Source organism: Myripristis murdjan, chromosome 7 (genome assembly GCF_902150065.1).
Source record: "Myripristis murdjan chromosome 7, fMyrMur1.1, whole genome shotgun sequence".
Classification (NCBI taxonomy): Eukaryota; Metazoa; Chordata; class Actinopteri; order Holocentriformes; family Holocentridae; genus Myripristis; species Myripristis murdjan.
Genome location: NC_043986.1, coordinates 23373631 through 23393436, shown reverse-complemented (window position 1 = coordinate 23393436; position 19806 = coordinate 23373631). Strand labels below are relative to the sequence as shown.

General features: G+C 43.6%; 1 protein-coding gene across 2 annotated transcripts; it reads right to left on the bottom strand.

Moving 5' to 3' along the window:
• Positions 1-11491: 11491 nt before the first annotated feature.
• Positions 11492-19547, bottom strand: csrnp2 (cysteine-serine-rich nuclear protein 2). Of its 2 annotated transcripts, XM_030056318.1 has the most exons (5): positions 18858-19547; positions 16977-17149; positions 16552-16814; positions 15157-15453; positions 11492-14771 (listed from the first exon to the last, which is right to left on the bottom strand). In XM_030056318.1, exons 2-5 carry the CDS (start codon positions 17134-17136, stop codon positions 13815-13817), a joined length of 1677 nt encoding a protein of 558 aa, XP_029912178.1. In that variant the 5' UTR covers positions 17137-17149; positions 18858-19547; the 3' UTR covers positions 11492-13814. The 2 variants fall into 2 exon arrangements, with proteins under 2 accessions (XP_029912178.1, XP_029912177.1); XM_030056317.1 differs by lacking the exon at positions 18858-19547 and having other exon boundaries at positions 16977-18026.
• Between the last annotated feature and the right edge of the window lie 259 nt (positions 19548-19806).

The window sequence follows — 19806 nt, the reverse complement described above, 5'->3', positions numbered from 1 at the left end:
TAATTTACAAGACAGAAGAGTTTCATCAGTGCCTTCTTCAGTGATCAATGCCCTGGCAGACTGATGCAGAGCCAGAGCTTTGATTTTGTCAGCTTGCTCAGATTTGAGTTCAGCCTGCTTTAAACGTTCCCGTGCCCGCTGCTTTATGCTGTAATTGCTTCCATGTTTCTCAGTTGTGGTGCGGCCTGCACTGATGATGTTACTGAGAGGTGGAGAGGAGAGTTTTTTGGATGAGGGCAGCAGAGACTGGCTGGGTGGGGTCATTTACTGGCTGTGGATCGCCCATTCTGTCAGCTGAGAGTCCTGCACGTCCATGACACTGCTATGGAGACCTCTGTGTGTGTGTGTGCTGTATGAGTAAGGCTTTCCCTTGCTCATAATGTACTGTTTCCATGGCAGTCATGTGGGGTGTCCTTAAATCTTGAACCACAACCTCCTACAGCCAATTAAATTCACCACAAACTTAGCAAAAAAGGAATGTGACGAATTCAATGTATAAGTGAGTTTGTTACAGGTTCTGCTGTTTGCTGCGAGAGTCTTTCAGATGCGAATGGGAGATATTTTTATTCGAAACACATTGGGAGGGATTTAGAAAGTATCAAACTTCCAGTTACAGAGCTTTCTAGTTCTTTTTTTTTAAATCCCTGGAAACTCTACACAGGCATTTTAAGATTGTTTTGATTCATTAACACATGTTGGCCAGCCTAGATGTTGTAGAATATCAAGGGGCAGATGAGGACGGGCACAGAGACCCTCACACAGAGACCAAATCAGACGCAAAGCTAGATATTGTCAGATAGACAGATTGAACTCGGTGTCCAGACAGCAGCCAGGTGTTGTGGAGGCTCTGCACCCTGACAGCAGGTGAGGCGGCCGTCTGACCTCTGTCTGCCAGGTGTGCCTGTTTCTCTGAAGATCTCCTTTGATAGCAGCAGATACGAGGTGATACCAGGACAAACATGTGCAGGCGCGGTGGAGCCTTTTCATGAGCTGAATGACTGGCCTGATATCAATCCCCACTCTCATGCCACATCACACAGAAACTGCAGCATTACAATACTGATGATCAGGCAGCTACAGCTGGAGCGGCAACAAGGAACTTCATGAGAGAACAACAACCAATTGTTCCCCCCTTCCGGGGATCTGGAGCGTCTTCATTCATTAGCATGCCACATTTATCTGATTGTGGCCTGCACTTTCTCTACTTGTTTACCACATAACAGGAAACATGCACAGTTTGTCTCTTAATAACACAACTGAATGCATTGTTAATCAAGTTTGAGCAATGAGCAGTTCCTCACAATGAGGACTTGTTTCAGTCCAGAGGTGCAGGGTCTTGATTTTGGCCCCAGTCTCTGACTCAGTCCTCTCCTACTGGCTTCCACTGTCTGAGGGTGAACATCTATAGCCATGCAGGGAAACAGATGTCTGTTTAGCACCAGTGACACAACACCCACATAGTACTGTGCTGACTAAGTGTCTGTGTGTGTGTGAGGTGACAGTTTCCGATATGATTGCTGTGAAAAAGGAAAAGGAAACTACAATATATACAAAACTCATATGCTTGTTTGAACTAAATACCCACTACACTTAGAATTACTAGTGTATACATTACAGCAATTAGTGATTATTTTCATTATTTATTAATTCATGTTCAATGTCCTCTTCTCTGTTTATTACCATTAATGTTTCTTATTGTTTCTTATAATGTTTCTTATTATAAATATCTATAGATCTATCTATAGATATTTATAAGATAGATAGATAGATAGATAGATAGATAGATAGATATGTATGCAACATCTGTGCAGCATCTGAGAACCTGTAACCAGCAAATATTTAGGATTTCCTACTTAAGAAATGTCTAAAACTATTACTCATTTATCAAAATTATGATCAATTAATATTCTGCCAACTAATTAATTTCTTTAATCTTTTCAGCACCACTGTGGATTACAATATCAATGCCCTCAGTTTTCAGGTGGCCAGCTGCAGCCACAGTGCATCCATAACCTGACTGTGGGGAAAGAGTAAATCTTCTTACTGGAACAATTGAGGGGCAAAGACATTTTGTGTAACAATGTGCAATAATACCTTTTTATGAGTTATATGAGGCAACTTCGTTGCAAAATGTAGCAATGTACCACAAAGTACACTGCAGTGCAGTACAATATGGGGACAATGTATGCTGTCAAAAAGACAATAGAATAGTCCTGGAACACCATGACTGTGTTCTCAAACAATAAACCCCAAAAAAGCACAATCATGCTGAAAATTAGTGTGTGTTCTATGTAGTCTTTCCGATAATGAGGCCGCAAGGAGTCAGGCAGAGGTTACAGCTCTCACATCTCGTAGTATCCTTTCTGTTAACCCATTTTGAGTGACTTTAATTTGAGTGGTTTGGTCATCAAACAGCATTCACAAACAATGAAATTGTTACGCTTTTTAAATTGAATTACTTTAAGTTTTGCCTTTGAGGAGGGCTCATTTCTGTATCAATACTCCAGAGAAAAGAGAAATAGCAATGTCATACATTGGTCTGTATTTTTAACATAGCAGTCTCCAACTAAGCTCCACCATTTTTTCATCTCACTTTATAATGCATTTAGTGCAGTCCATTACTCTCTGGAATCTACTCGTCTGAATCTCTTTTATCCCCCTTCAAAGTCCTCCAAAGGAAAATAAAGTTGCAGACTGACAATGACTGCAGCATTCACACCAGATGCCAAAAGGTCGAGAAGTGTTTTGAATTAACTATAGAAATATTATCCCTCTGCAGTTTTCACATGCATTATGCTATCATCCAAGCCCCAGTGTCACTTCAAGAGGCACACAAATACCTCTTTGGTTCTTTAAGGGTTAATTAATGACTTATGTAAACAAATAAATGAATATACATGACATTATACCGCTGAGAAAAAGTGTCCTGTTGCTCAAAATGGGTTTGTGGAAATAGATGCCAGCACAAATGTACCAAAATGCATCTCCATTTGACACACACATCTCTGCAGCTTGTTGCTTCCCTTGAATCAGCTCAAATTTGCCTCATATGGCTAACTATAAGAGCAATGGAACATTACTGTCAGCGTTTCCGGTGTAAGAAACAATCTCTACCCAGACCCAGTAGCCTTGCACACGCCGCCCTTCAAGGTTCCCGCAGCCTCCTCCCCATGCAAGAGCACCCATGCCGGGGTGAGGCACTGGGAACTGTCATTAACACAGCATGGAACTCTAACTTACCCTGTTCTCTAATTGGGACACACCCTGCACCAACGCTGATTTAAAGACAAGGGTTAGAGGCAAGAGTGCCTACAGCTCCTGCAGCCATATATCATCTCTCCTTGTGCTAACCTCTGTCTCTGTCCGCTTCCCGTTACTCCTCCTCGCTCTGCTTCCCCACCCTCTTCGGCTCGGCTCAGCTCTTCTTCCATTACTCCCCCTCACCTCTGTGTACTCTCATTTGCTGTTTTCCCAAATATTTCCTAACATTTGTTCCATAAATGGCAAGGTGTCAATCCAGGATTCCACAGGCTAAGTAAAACAGATCAGAGGATCCGTGCCTGAAGCAAAACACCATTAAGAAGCCCACAAGTAAACATTACCACAATAAATATCAATCAGTTCCTCATAAGAGTTAGCCTCTTGATGACAAAGAAGGAAAACACAGAAGTAATGAATGAGGAGCAGCTGTTCGTCCAAACCCAACAAAGGCACCTCTCTGACTCACTACTTTTTTTTTCCATTCCCAAACCCCCTAATCAGTGAAAAGAAAGGTTCAGTGGGGAGAAAAGACCTTCAGGTGGTTCAACAAAGAGTGCGTTGATTCACCTGCCTGTTGCTGGTGAGGGAAGCTGTGATTAGAAAATGGCTGGGCGACGACCTCCCCTCCCTGGGTGAGCGGACACACTCTGCAGGGGCCTAATGAAGGGGCCAGCATGTAGAGGAGGGCCTCCAGGGTCAGAGTCTGATGTTAAGGGAGAAACTGCAGAACCCTCTAATCTGGTGACACCCAGCACAAGGTGCAGCAGGGTGGACACGTGTGTGCGTGAGTGTGTGTGTCTGAACATATCATTTACCCATAGCGCCTGCCAAGAGCAGCTCAAAAAGAGCACATTACTAGCGCAACAGTGGAAAAAAAAAGTTTCTGTTAAAGATATGAAGTTGGGGAATACAGGGATTACCCATTAGCTCACTGGGACGTCTGCCATGGAGTCTGGTGAGAGAAGAGGGTGGGAATGAAATGAGAGTACGTCCGCTCGCCTAGCCAAAACATCCCTGAGAAGTCCGTGCCCAGCTCCTAAAGATCCAAATTCCTCAAATCCTCCAACACTAAATGGATGCAGGCAAAGGTGGTTACACTTTGTTGTGCCAGGAAGGGGACACTAATTGGATCCATTTTAAGCCTTTTACTTAAAGATGGTTTTCAACGCTCATGGCCACACAAGCTCAAGGAAACAGGTAGCCACTTCCCAACAGAAATACTGGCTTGTGGGAAAAGATAGCTGAACCAAACAGAGAGTGAAATGAGGCGGATCAGGTCATATCCTAATCATTAACCATCTAGTAGCCCTCCAGTTCGTGTTCCTTCTACAAGAATTTATGGCTGTTTGAATTCCTCATCTCTCTCTCCCCTGGAGCTTAATCCCAGGGAGGGCGTTTTGGGTTACTATTGAAATATTTTATCGGCTCCCAGGATGCAGCCTGACATGGGAGTTGTGTAAATCTGCACAGAGATCTGAGAGGAGTCCTCTGATGTTTTTCAGGAACGCCTCGTCGGTCTCAGCTAACTCTTAAAACCCAGACAAATGAAGACCCCTGGTAACCACATTTCTATGTGATCCCGCCTTGAGGCCCGCTGAGAAAGACATCGCATGTCACGGAAGTGTCGGACCATAACATGTTCACCAGAAGCAGCTGGGAGTGTCTGCTCATTAAAGGAAGGAGAAGGCGATCAAGAGAGACATCTCAGTGTTGTGACCTTCTAATTCTTCCCCTCTCTAAGAGTTTAAACCACTAAGGTGACCCTGCATGCCAGTACTGACATCGTCTTGATCCTGCAGATACTGACACCAGCAACATCTTCAATATCGATATAAAGACTTAAAAACTGATGTGTATATGTATTTTTTCCTTTTGCAAGAAAATAATTTTGAAACATCAAAGTTTCTCTAAAAAGTGAAGGAGGTCAGCCGAAACCAATTCTGCATTCCAGGGCATTATTGAGATTAACCTCATGCTCATATAGTTGAACTGACCTTGTCATCTTATCAGTTATTGATTACTAAAACTTGTAGCCTCACACAAATTCATAGATACAGACCAGAGCCCTAAAAAGCCAAACTGTGAATGACCTCACATTACTTCCCTTCGTCCACAACAGTGAACTGAGGGGATGATGTTCACTGTCCATGCTAACTGTTTATTCTTAAAGCAGAGCCTTGGATACTTAGATTCTCTCTGAGGGGGTCCCATTTCCTCTAAAACCCTTGAGAGCAGCTATAAATAATCTTCTGAGGTCACCCCCTAACATGTAATTAATTTTCAGCAGCGGTTCCCTGGTGAAGAGGGGCTGGAGTGTTATGACAACCCCCTCCATCAAGCCCTTCACCTGTTGGACTCTGCTATGCCTGTTTTCCCAGCAGTAACCTGAGACGAGACCCAGCGTCCTGGCACTCACGGGCACCAGTAAGATACCAGACAAAGGAGGATTAAGAGCGCTTGTAAATACCAAACCCCCCTTACATTTTGTTTTACCCCACTTTTTTAATGCTTTGCACCACTTAGGAGCTATTATGTGATTTCAAAACTAGAGTTATCCATCAACCCTCCATCCCACCTTCCAAAACCAATAATATATTCATAGATGGAAACTCCTGATCCCCCTCTCCAAAACAGGAACCTGGCTGCAAGCCCCCAGTGGTAATTCTCCAAAAACAAGCCACTATGAAACAGGAGTGTGAAATTGTGATTACCTCGCTGAATTCGAGGCATTAACAAGAAATCAGAGATGCGAGAAATTCCATTTATATTGTCTTTTCACTTTTGAGTAGGGGCCACCTACTCAAAACACAGGATCACATGCTCCTTAAAGCTGACAAGTTTCTTATCAGCGTCCAACAAAACTACACCTGCAGCCTTAAGCATTACAATTCCCCAACTCCACCCTTTCAAATTATTCCACAACTGGAAAGTGCACCCCTCTCATGTGCCAAAAGGCCTGCGTCTACATACATGTTTCCATGTCACTGAGAGAAATTACGGAGGGGGGGGAAAAGCGTAGTCCAGCGAGCACAGTATGTGGAAACTCTTAGCTGTGGAGACAACAGGGCAATACATTGTTTTTACAGGTAGACTCGTACACCCCTCCCTTTTGCAACAGGAAATCATGTCATTTGGGTACAACAGTCATCATTTAAGACGGCTACTGAAAGCTGAATCACTGCAAACATCAGCACATGCAGCTTGGCCCCTGCTATGACTGCCACAGCTGGACCAACAAGAGAGAAAAACAAAAGGACTGTAAGAATATGGCACTAATTAGGTTTGTTCCTGCCATGATGGGGAGGGGGGGTTGACATTTGCCACGAGCAGGGACTTTTACATGATTCACTTAATTGTCCATTGGGGAACGGGGTGCACGGACAGGAAGTTATTCTGCTTCCTTTCCCAGATTCGCAAAATCCCACATTCCTCGCAACCACACCACTTGGACGACACAAAACTCTGCAAAGTCACTGGACACAGCAAAAGTGAAATACCTGCTTTGACATCACTGAGTGACATGCAGCTGCAAAGTTTAAATTTTAGTCTGTAGGGAGCAGCGCAATGATACGTTTCTGGAAACAGATGCAGGGCTTAATTTTAAAATGTGGGAAAAATAAGCCCATGATTAAGGCTGTTTACAAGCCATTAGCAGATTTGCACTTTGTAAAACTATGAGTGTTGTCTTTCTCCTTGTCTTTCTACTGTATTTACAAGGAAAGTTAACTTCCTTGGAATCAAACCACAGCTGAACACACTTCCACATGCAAATTTATTTTTATGAGATTAAAGAGATAACCCTATACAAGAATAAGTGGAAATAGTGATTACCAGGAGATCAAGCAGAAAAAGCAATGACGACGCTTTCCTGAATGATAACTCAAGCAATTGTGATGTTTCTGACGAATTTACAACAATTACGCACTGGAGGCTGATGTGCAACAGCTTTATCTTCCCGGCAAATGAATCCCATTGTTCATACAAAGTCTGCTGAATTTTGTTTTGGCAGACAGTGATCTGCTAGGTTTATGTAGCCAAGGGCTGAGAGTATAATAACTGAAATGGACAGAAATAACCCACAGGAAGGACCTGTATAACACATCTGGCTTCATCATCCTGTGACACGATGTACTCACGGTGTGACTGTCATTTCCAAAGTCAAGTCTTTTTTCCCATGCAAGCTTCCTTGCCACATCCTGAACATTCACAAGTACACGCTCACACTGAGGATTTCCAGATGAGTCAGCTATCGTAGGAAATACTCCCAGTCACATAAAGAGTCATCTTCACATGTACATATCTTTTCTGGCTTCCTTACAATGTGCAGCTCTTCCCAGGTTTATCTCATCCTACACTGGAGGCTGGCCAAAGTAGAGAAGAGGGAATAAGACGATTAATGGAAACCTAGGCAACTCCTTCCATATTTCACACTCCTGCTCTACTGGTACATCCCAGAAGAAAGCACAAAACACAGAGGAAAGTGTTTCCGTAGGTGATGACACTATGCACTGTAAGGAATATGACTGACCGAGTTAGCACTAGGATGACAATTAAAAATATGACAGGCTGACACTGAAGCCAAGACTGTTGCTTTAATTACGTTTTCATTGTGCACATAGTAATGCAATATTGCAACGGTGTGTCTGTAATAACATAACGTTACCACACTAGGGGGATGATATCACAACCTATCCATCAGCATCAGTGCTCAAGTTTGCCACCTTTGATCCCTCAACACCATCCACTGTGATTCTTTACAAGCCATTTGATACATTAAAAAAAAAGAGAGCGAAGGGATTACAAAGAAAATCCCAAATAAGTAAAGACAGCGTAACATCAAAAAATTACTCACAGCTTTGGCCAAATCAAAAACAGCCATCATAAAAGACATGCTGTGTGTTTACATTAATCAAAAGCTTCATCATAGCCGTAAGAGCCAGACACAATATGCAGAACTTTGCAGCTTCCACTTTCCCCAGATAGCTTTGAAATGAAGTCACTTCTTCTCTCTCCTTGTGTTAGATAGAAAACATTCAGATGAGGTTATCCCCTGGTTGTTGTAAAGGCACTATGTAACCGTACAGACATTCCAACTTCCACCTCATGGAGGGCTGGGAACGGAGCCAAATGCTTAGCTAATGGGATGGTTTTCATTACAGAAATTAATGGAAAACTAGAACAGTAAAAAAGTAACAACATGCATGATTAACAAAAATGACAAGGGAGCATGTAGGGAACAAGGCGACATGCCACCTTTTTGTATCTCCCATACTGTGTGGCGTCTTGGAGCCTGTTGTGAGGGAGCTGGGATGTAAAGATGACAAAGATGTCCTTGGAGACCAGCAGGCAAAGCGAGAGCCGCCATATTTCACACAGCTGCGGACACACAGCTGTTTTTCTGGTTCTGCTGGGAGTAGCTTGGCGATGTTGTCATGCTTTGCTTTCGTTTAGTTCACTTTCTGCTTGTTCTGGCAGTGCCATCTCATACCCTGGGGTTGATGACATAATTGAAATCTTCTGGTTGCAGCCGTGTGGTGGCCAAGTTGAAACCTATTTCAACGCTGGACCACGTTCCGTCCCGACGTCACCATGTCAACCATCACAGATGAGTCATAGACAACTGAATATTCATTTCAGGTGTGCACGCACGGCACAGTTCAAATTGTGCATGTTTATAGTGATGCTACTGACTGTCATGTACTGTCTGGGGATAGAAACGTGTACACGAGTGTGAGCAGACTGATTCTACAGTGAAATTTATTTCTCATCTGTTGTGCATTACATCCTCCAGCGATTTGGCTGGAAAGCTGAACTATCCTTATAACAGGCCTATATATCAGAGATCCCTGAATATGATAAACATTGGATGTGAATACTACATATATTAGCCAAGTGGCTTTAATGGTACTAAAGTCGCCGGATCAGATGTTAAGACAAATTCAGGGTAAGGTACTGATGGAATTATGATTTCACTGACAGGCCTAAAGAAGCAAGCAGAGGAGAGGCTTGAACAACCGTATAGCAGGTTTTTTTCCGCAGACTAACAAGGTACACCTCAGTGGACCATATAACTTATGCGTTTTGCATTCATCTTTACTGCATACGGTGGGTTTCCTTCCTCCGGGTGTCTTGGGAGGCCATTTGAATTGCGCAGACAGAGTGAACTTTACACCAGAGGCTCTGGATTTTCTTGCTCAGTTCAACCAGCATGTGAAGACCGGAGCAGACAAAGTGAAAATACCATGGGCCAGTTTTATGAATAGTGCCATTTAAGGGGGATTGGGCTTGGCGAAGGGCTAATGATGGCATAGCACTGGCGTCACAGAGAGAGAGAGAGAGAGAGAAAGAGAGAAAGAGCATTCTTTCCAGGCGCTGGAGCAGGGCTTCCAGACTAGTAGACTGGAGTGGAGTGGTGTGGCAACTTTCCATGCTCACTTAAGTTTCTCCTGATGCCCAGTCGCTCTCCAGTGCTCTGTCCATTAACAACAGCAGACTGAAGCCCAGTAAAGTAAAGTTGGTGATTTCCTATATCTAGAGGGCTGGTTATCATATTTAGGTTGTGGAAGTCATGCCACCCAACATTTCCCTGATTATGATAGTTTTTTCATCCCTTTCCACAGTCTTTCCACAGGCTTGTGACTGGCTCCATCATCAGCACTGACACTATCAGGCCTGGCTGCGTTCTTCCGGCCATTGGTAAGGTCAAACAATAGATAGACATGGGCCGGAAAGGCTAAACAGATGATGCATAGTTCTCAGAGATGTGGCCTGTTGCCACAATTGTTCCAGAGGTTCCAGAGGTAGTTTGTGTCTGCATAGTTGTGTGTGTGTGTGTGTGTGTGTGTGTGTGTGTGTGTGGTCTTGCAAATTCTCTGTCTGTTGGGCACACATACGAACACACACACTCTGGCACAGGGAGGGATGGGAATTTTAATCAAGACAATTTCTGGTTTAGCCTGGTGATTAGACATGTCAGTAAAACAATATGCTTAGATACTTTTGAAAAAGTTACACAATCCCTGATGTGACTTTCTTATTTGTACATGGGCACTGGTGTTTGCTTTGTTGGATGAAGGGAAGCAAATGTCAAAACAGTGTGTCTGCATCCTGATCCCAGAACAGAGACCTCAGCGCTGTGTGGGTTACATTGGCAAAAAAAAAAAAAAAAAAATCACTCATAGGAAGCCACTGCTGGCTGAGGCGCACGGGGAATAGAGGGGAGACATTGTGTCACTTTACCCAGCTAGCCACTTCCTGCTATTGAAGTGAAAGGGGAAAAAATATTATGGCTTCCCCAATCAGTTTCTATACCCACTGAAGTGTGAGAGCCACCGAGAGATAAAACTAAAGGGCAGATAGTGCAAAACATTGAATGTGTTTATTTATTGACACAGATCATTGGCCTGCCGCAGGACAAAAGCCAGGACAGTGAGTGAAATGCATGAGAAGCCGTCCTCCTTACCCAGCATGCATCAAGTAAGTAAACAAACAACTATTAAGCACATGTCAATATCTGCTGTTTTGAAATCTCATTTATATATAGCAGAGCTTTGTAATGAAGCTCACCACACAGCCCTGGAAAACCTTTTGGGTTAACCTTCGCAACAGCTGTGTGACCTGCTGCCTTCACACACCATTTATGTCTACAGAGAAACATAAAGGGATTGCAGATGAAGGAGTGGAAAGACTGCACACTGTGACACACATGCAGGGGGAACAGCATCTGGGAGGCGTGAGTGTGCTGAATGTCTACTGACACCTAGTGGCCGATCGCTCCCGCCTCACCCGGCAGACAAATGACTCATTGTCACGACCTCCATGCTGAGAACAAAGGCTTTTCATTTTCGGCTCCATTCCCCCTCCTATCATTGTGACTCCTTATAATATACACCAGATTTCCCAGGATATTATAATCAGTCAGCAATTAATCTTGGTAGTAAAAAAAACAAAAAAAAAAACTAAAGCAAAACATAAAAAGCAGAGTAAGGGAATGTTTCGAGTTTTTCTTGAATTAGAATTGAGGAAATTTCCAAAAGCACAAACATGGTTCATTAGATGGGAGTTATTTAATAGTATGTTTTTTCTGTAAACTGATATCCTCCACATGGAGACTCCAGTGACCTCTGAGTGTTGGGAATCTTGCCAAAGCAAGGTCATACATCCTGTGATCACATTCTGACTGAAGTATTTCTCACCTCATGACATGAGCACATCACACAGAAGCATTTAGTCCTTTCTGAAATGAGTATTTTATTTTTCATTTTTGTATAAAAACCTTTTGTGTCCACTTTAGGCAACAGTTAGCATGAGAGTAGTTCTCACAGCTCTTTATATGAAGTCTAAATTTATCAATCTTTTTCAACAATCACACACCCCTCTTTCACACACAGAGAAACACACAATCACGTAGTGTATTGGAGTTTGGTGCAGTGGTCCCAAACCTAAGTCTATTAGTAGAGAGCCAAGGACAAAGACTCAACAATAGGCAGCTTGTAATCATCATTACTTCCAGGATGGTGCTATGTCAAGGCATGTCAAGCATACACAGAGGAGCATGATAAATCTGCAGCCTCACAACAACAATAGGAGGCTGCCTTCTTCAAATCCGGTGGATAAACGCGACATTTAATTAGGTTTGAAACCACTGCTTTGGTGCAACTCTTAAGCAAGTTTATATTAAGACAATAAAAAAGGCAAAGAAATACATCAGACATCTCATACACAGCGGCACATCCCGTGTCAGGCGAGCCGTCGCGGAAAGCAACAGCCAGAATAACAGGCAACACAACAAAGGATTGATTTTGTGTAAGAAGAGTCGGCACACTTATGTAGATCAGTATTAATCAGACGTAGCATAAAAAAGACATTTAAAGACCAGAAATGTTATAGGATTGCATTTACATAGTCAATGACAAAACACTTCATTCCATAATCACCACAATTAATGATTTGCAGTGCAATAGCTATTGCATTCCTACAAGAGGCTCTCAAATACATTTACTTCTTATATCAGCCATCGAGACACATCTCCTTGAAGTCACATTTATCGTGATGGTAGAAAAAAAAAAAGCTAAATTGTAAATCTATAACAACAGCACCTTTCAGGAATAAAATATCTATCCTTACCAATATATCTTCCGCTCCCCCCAATCTCCCACTCCTTAATACATATACACCTACATGCACACACAGATGCATACACACCTTTTCTCTCTCAGACACGCGCGCCCACACACACACACAGATTAAACATAAAAAATACAAATTCAGATTGTTGTCATAGTTTGTTCCATAAATTAGTAACATCACATAATTTCGTATAACTACTTTAAACAGCACAGGCTGTGATTTTCTTTGACTCTTTAAATGCTATTTTCTTCATATGAAATTTGACGTGATTCAGAATAATCTCTTCCTTACAGTACAACCCATTAAAAGAGGTGAAAATGCAAGACCAGGATGATCTATTCTGTCATTTCAGCATAACGTGACATGGGTGACTACATGGCATTACAGTCTCAATATACCAGCTATAAAGAAATAACATTTCCTTTCACTCAAAGAAAAACAAAGGCTGCAAGGACTTCGGCTTGCTCAAAACCAAAAGTTATCTAATCCACAAAAGACACATTACTGAAAGAAGTGTAATATAGGTGTTGCAATGGTCACTACAACAGGTAAACTAGTCGTTTTGATAAATAAATGGCATTTGCGTGAGCAGTTCAAGGTGAGCCACAGTAACAATTAAGGCCAGTGCTGGTCTGCTGCTCTCAGCTGGTTTACCTTCATGTCTCCATGCAGCAGAGAGCCACAACACACTGTGCCCACAGATCACAATGTGCATACAAATAAAAATAAAAACATAAACAACAAAAGAAAAAGAAAAGAAAAATTAAAAGAAAAACAAAAAAGCGGCAACCTTGACTCTGTCTTGCCCATTGCAAATGCATATACAGTACACAAAAACAAGTATATCCAGGATTATTAGGTCTATTTTCAGAGGGGGATACTATCAGTGGCCTTAATTTGGCTTGAAAGACAACAGCACATTTCTGCTGTAATGGAAAGTGAGCCAGCATGTAGTTAACTACACTAGCGCCTCGCACACCGCAAAAACAATTTGTATTCAGTGTTGATAGCTTTAAACATCACCAGACAAAAGGCTTATGTTAGCATTCACAAGTTACATTTTCTATTTGCTGCACTGGAAATTAACATAGCACTGCCTGCTGTAGTTTTTCATCGAAAAATGACTCCTACACATTAGTTGTTTTTTTCCATTAAGGCCGCGATCGTCACCCCCATTAGAATTACAATGTTGCCTTGTAACTGCATCCATATTACTTCTGGGGAGTGATCTGCGTGTGCTTTCAGCATTCCCCCTCAGGTTTTGTAATACTCAAGCTCAGTTTCCAAACAAATTCAATGACAGCCACTACTAACAATTGCAACTTGTAACATTAGTCTTGATGATAGCAGTAATAAACATGAAATGTGTAAATGATTCATCTTAGATGAAGCTATTGTGCAAAACATCTGCAGAGAAGCTACAACTAAACCTTGGGAGGCAGCTGATCAATTTCACCCTCCGTGGCCAAGCAGGCCTCGCCCTGGCACGGCTCGTCAGAGAGGCCCTGCTGAGGACCCGAGGATGTCTCCGCTCCTTTCTCACATTCCTCAGAGCACAGAATCACATTGGGTGGAGGCTTGCCCAAACTCTGCCTGCAGGTGATGTCTCCATGCTTATCATCCTCAGACTCCTCTCCTTCTTGTTTTCTCTCCACACACTCGCCTCCTCCCACCTCTTGTTCTCTCGCCACACACTCCTCCTGTTCCACCTCCTCCTCCCTGGGCACAGGCTCAAATGTCTCAGTCTCTATGGGACTGAGCTGGTAGTAAAGCAGAGAGGCTGAGTCTTTGATGAGACCAGGGGCATTTTCCTCCTGGTTTTCGGTGATGCAGAGCACCGTAGTCCCTGTTGGGAACGGTCCCTGCAGGAGAACCTGTTCCACCCCCGCCTGCTCAGGCAGTTCCCCTTCCAAGGCACTGGGCAGGAGGCAGAGTGGCTGCTCCCCGAGACCTCCAGTGCCCAACTCGCGCTGCACTGGCTCCCCTTCAGCCTCCTCCCTCTCCCTCCTCTCCTGCTCCTCTGCGCTCTGCAGGTGCAGCACAGCTGTCTCGTTTTCTCGCTCCAGAATATCCTGCTCTGCCAGGAGATCCTGAACCTCCACGACTGTCTGCACCTCGCTCTCCTCCAGCTCAGAGTCTAGGCCGGTTACCGAGGACAGGTCTGGGGAAGGAGGGCAAGTGGACGAAGGGGAGGAGATAAGGTCAGACTCGGAGTACTGGTCCCCGTTCCCCAGTCCCAGCATCCTCCTCTTCTCCAGGTCCAGCTTCATGATGGTGTGCAGGTAGTGAGTTCGCACGCGCAGAGGATTGAACTCAATACGGCCTGCTGAGTTGCCACATCCATCTCTAGAGCAGCCGCATGGGAAAGACATTCGATCCACCTGGGAAAATAAGCAGATGGAAGAGAGGGATTTCAATTTGAGTTTAATTGCATTTCTAAAACAGGACAAAGTCAAATAATATGCATATTAGTGCACAAATACAATTGCAATTGCAATTAACTGGGCCAGACTCAGATTAAGTACATTTTCCTGTTCTGCAACTTAAGGAATAGGCAGATGATACAGTACACACAGAGATGAGGAGATTGGAAAAGGAGAAGGGAAAAAATTGTAGCATTTATGGCTGTTGGTAAATAAGACTTAGAGTTTATCCTAAGCAGTGAAAAGAGTGCAGGAGTGTGATGCTTCAATACTCCTAACAGCCTCAGCAGAGTGCAGCTCATAATGGCTCTCTTCTTTCTGCACACAAGCCATCAATCCTTACCTGGCACTTAATGCCGGCCTGGCTGCAGCCACAGTGGCGAGGGTCACAGTACAAGCGGCAGTCACAGCCACACTCCTCTCGGGAAAGGCGGATGGCTCGGAGCTCAGCTTTCTCCCGGGCGTCAATGCGGGCGATGCCAGAAGCCCGCAGGAGGGCTCTGCGGCGCTTGGTGGGCAGGGGCTGGAGGAAGAAGCAGTCGTCCACCTCCACCCCCTCCACATCCAGGTCCTCATCTGACACGTCCTCCAGCGTCAGCAGGTCCGCCTGAGCGCACTCCACGGTGCCGTTCCGTGTCAGCTGTGTAGGACAGGTGGAGGATTACACCGTGCATTTTAGACAAAGAGGACGGTTGATTCCTTATTTTAAGCCTAAGTGCTTGATAAGAATCTCTTCTGCAGACTGATACTTCAAAAACAGCCTGATATTTGGTTCTTAGGCTTTTCATGTTCTGACATTCAGATGGAATTTTTTTCAAGTGATTCCACTGATTGGGCCCAACCTTGTCCAGACACTTGACTTACACTTCAGCCGGACCTGATATCAAATTCATAGCTGTACTTATGAAAAGCAGTGCACCCTAATTTTGAATTAAACAGGCAGCAGTTTGACACTGAAATAGTATGTTGGAGAGTAAGAGCGGTGAGGTGGTGGACAGGTGGTTAGATTTACCTTCCAACTCTGATCACATAGGTTCACATTTTCATTTGAAAACAAATCTTCTCTTGTTTAGTCTTACCTGAACCTTGACCACAGTGTTTAAGTTGCCCAACCTTTGTCAAAGTTTTAGCTGCCTAACCTAAACCAAAAATTTGCCCTTAACTAAAGTTATTTTAGTAAAGTGAACCATGTATTGGTATATTGTAAACAATAGGTATAGTATAGGTAGAGGTAGTAATAACAGTGGCTATAGTATAAACAAAATACCACAAATGCATGAGGAAACATTGTAGGCTATATGTGAGTCAAAAACAAAAGCACCTTTAAGCAAAAGTTATTATTCATCAGTGATTATTACAGGATCTACTCTATGTTCCCATGTATCTATTTTCACTCAATGTATTTTTTTTTTTCAAATGCTTCTTCAGTGTAATTGAGGGATCCCATATTCCTCCAATCCTATGTTCTGTCAGCATAAAAAGAAGAATAATGTCCATAATGTCTAACCTAACCTAACCTGTCAGATTATGCATAACCTGATTATGCATAAACTGACAGTACATGTTAGGTACATATCTGAAATTGTGTTTGAAAATGCCTTTTGAAAAATAGGGAAAAATGAGGGAATATAGTTCCTGGGATAGATAACCTCCACTTATCGTTGCACATCCCATCAGTGAAATCTGATGTTGATCTACTGATCAGTCCCACCCTCTTGGATGAAATGTGTAAGCTCACCTTCATCTTACGGGCGTTGAGCTTCTCTTGACGCAGGTGCTGGCGCAAAGTGTGCCGGTGGCTGGTCTCCTGTTCACGGGCAAACTCGCCCAGTGTGTAGTGTCTGATGGAGGAGTGGTGGCGGGCCATGCCCAGGGAGCTGCCCCCCTGGCTGGGCACGCTGGTGAAACCCTGCCGTCGGGGGAAGTAATACACCGTCACCACATCAAAACGCACCCGCTTCCCCCCTGGTGACGGCTTGTGCTGTCTGAGAATGGAGGTTGCTGATAGAGGCAGAGGCAGGAAAAGGTGGCAAGAGATTAGAGATAGTGGTGTAATAACTGGGTAATAAAACTATTGTGACCATTCCTTTCATCTGGTAATTTGCTTCAACATATTAATGCTTTTATTGTGTGTGTGTCAGCTGTTTTGACTTTGATCCTCACGTGTAAATGAAGTGCTGGAAGGGGGGTTGAGGCTATCGCAACTGTCAGCGCTGTCACTGCTGGAGATGTCATCGTCAGAGTCCTTAGGTGTAGAGAATGGAGAGCTGTTGTCCACCTCCTCATATCTTCGTTTGAGGCTGAGGGACGAACCTGCCTCCATGGAAACTTGGTGTCTGAGGGGACAGTAAGAACAGTACACATCCAGCAAGAGACACACTGAGGACGCATGAGGATGCATACTTGCACCAGTGTGGCGCACATTAAAATTTAAACTGAGTGATGAATCACAATCGTGAACTTTGCAAAGCCATTTTATTAACGAGAGGCATCGTGAGCGGTGACTTGCATTGCATGACTGGCACAAATGGCTTAATATAGGGTTAACACATGGTTTGCAAAAATGCAACAGTGACATCTGTCACGGACTTGCAGCTGCCAAACAGCAGCAGGATGATTGCATCAGATTGTACCTGTCTAATGTCAAATCTCGACACCGGAGAAAACATCAGCTTTTGGCCCTGTCTCCTTTCATCTGTATTCCTGCCCCATCACTGCCTCTCTCTACCCCCTTCTCACATGAAATCCTACTCTGAAATCATCAAGTCTGGGAAACATCACCATGGCAACTAGGCAAGCACGGTTTATATGAACAGCCTTAAAGCAAATCATCTCTCTGGCTTCATGCTCTTTTGCTCTTAATTCTGCTTAAAACAGCCCAGGCTGGGGAGGGAAGGTAGTTAACTAGCAAGGGAATTGGAAAGCTGAAGGCAAGCCCGAGCCAAATCACATCATCAGGAAGGGGTCAAACAAGGCCGTAATGGTGGAGGCACTTGACTAGATATGAATCACTGTGTTCTGTATTTATTTATAGTCTTTGGTCCTACCTTTCTGCTAGATGAGATGGATATTGTTAAGGCAGAATCCTCACAAAATCTCAATATGAATTTATAGTGCATGGCATTTATTTTTTTAATCTCCTATGGTATTAATAACACATTCCTACAGGGAGTTTATCCCCAGTGCAACTGATATGCTTAATGGCAAATAGCACTCTGGTTACACTCTTGCACATTTGTACAAGAATTTCCATATCCTTGCACTAGGTCTGTGATGTTTGTATTGATTCTTTCCTTTTGTATTCTGTTTTTCTATGAACCATGGCTGCAAAGAAATTCTCCCTAGAGGGACAATAAAGGTAACCTTGAACTTTGGAGTTTTACTTTTGCTAGGAATATTTATGTAATATTCTTTTGATGAAATGAGGCTCTATTGAGAAAACACCTGTACAGGCCAAATCATTATCTGTACTGGAGCTGGGTTAAGTGCTTAGGTGCTTTAAATGAAAATAATGCATCTGCTTTCCCAAATTGGACAGCTGCTGCAAATAAGCCACAATAAACCCAGCTTTTTAAAGTTCCTGCGTTGCTATTTCGCATAGTGAGGTTATGAACTAAATATAAAACCAACAGAGGCTGTGAAGAACAACTGCAGGCCTTGTGCTTCCAGTGCAATATTGTCATGATTATGCCAACGAGACAGATCATTTTCCCAATTGGAGTTGAGTGTGGTGGTAAAACTGGGTGCACAGTGTAGCCGAATCGTGCATGGTGGTGTTTTATTCCTACAGGGGCTGGTAGTTTGCAGGTGATGTCTGCATAACAAACGTTTAAAGGATGCAGCAGCTGACAGTCAGACTCTGTTGTGGGAGGCTGGATGTAGCAGCCTGACAGTCTAGGCTCGGCCGCCCTCTCTCCCTCTCTCTCTCTCTCTCTCTCTCTCTCTCTCTCTCTCTCTCCCTCTCTCCAGAATACCAGGTCATCCCGTTTTTCCAGCACACAAAATAGCAAAGCGCTCGGTTAATGAAATACTAAACCTTCTTACCTGGGGCAGAAACAGGGACCCTTATTCCGACAAACTCGCTGGTCGTTTCCTTCCCCAATGCGAGCTGCACATGAATCTTTAACGCCCTGCTGAGATGCTTTTTTTCTGCCCGACCGATATGCCTCAACCGTGAATCCAGACTGCTGCTAGAGAGCAACACCAGCCCAAAGTAATCAACCTGAAAAGCCTGCCTGATTGTCAATCTGGAACACTTATTTCGGGGTAGATGAGGCTACTAAGGCTCCATGCTCATTGTTCTGCACAATATATGAGCATCACAGAAGTAAACGCTGTCTGTTAGTGCTACGGGTGCTATTTAAATGTGGCATGCCTATCTATTTAAACGAGAGGGCACCCGGTGGGAAGAAGGACGTCATGTAGGTTAGCAGCGATTTATCTCCAACATTATTGGTATAATATGAATGTAAACAGCCGAATGTCTTTTCTTCCTGGTTAGAGTCTTGAAATGCTTGCAATGGAGAAATCCGCTGACATCTGTGTTCGCTTATCCTTTCATCACCAGGGCGGGTTCAGTCGGCTGCATGCAGCTCGCTGTGCTCTCGGCTGAACGCGGTGAAGCTTCTTTTTTAATTTGGAGTCAAAATGTTGCGAATTTTCTGACGAAATGACGCCCTTCTTCCCCCTTTACCCCTGGCCCGGTTTGTTACAATGTAACAATGGAGGAAGGAATTCTTCCCTGTAGCCATATATACATAATGTGACATCACAGACATGCCCCGCGCGGCGCATGCTGGGAAATGCAGTGATAATGGCTTCTTTGTTCATAATGCGCTGTCATAGACGTGCAAATTTGGACAACTACCTCATGATACGGATAGTATTTACAATAAACTTACGTCTAAATACAATGTGATTTACAGTCTATGACGTGGATATTACTGCTCCTTGAGGAAAAAAAAGGGCAGTTTCCATAGCAACATAATGGCTA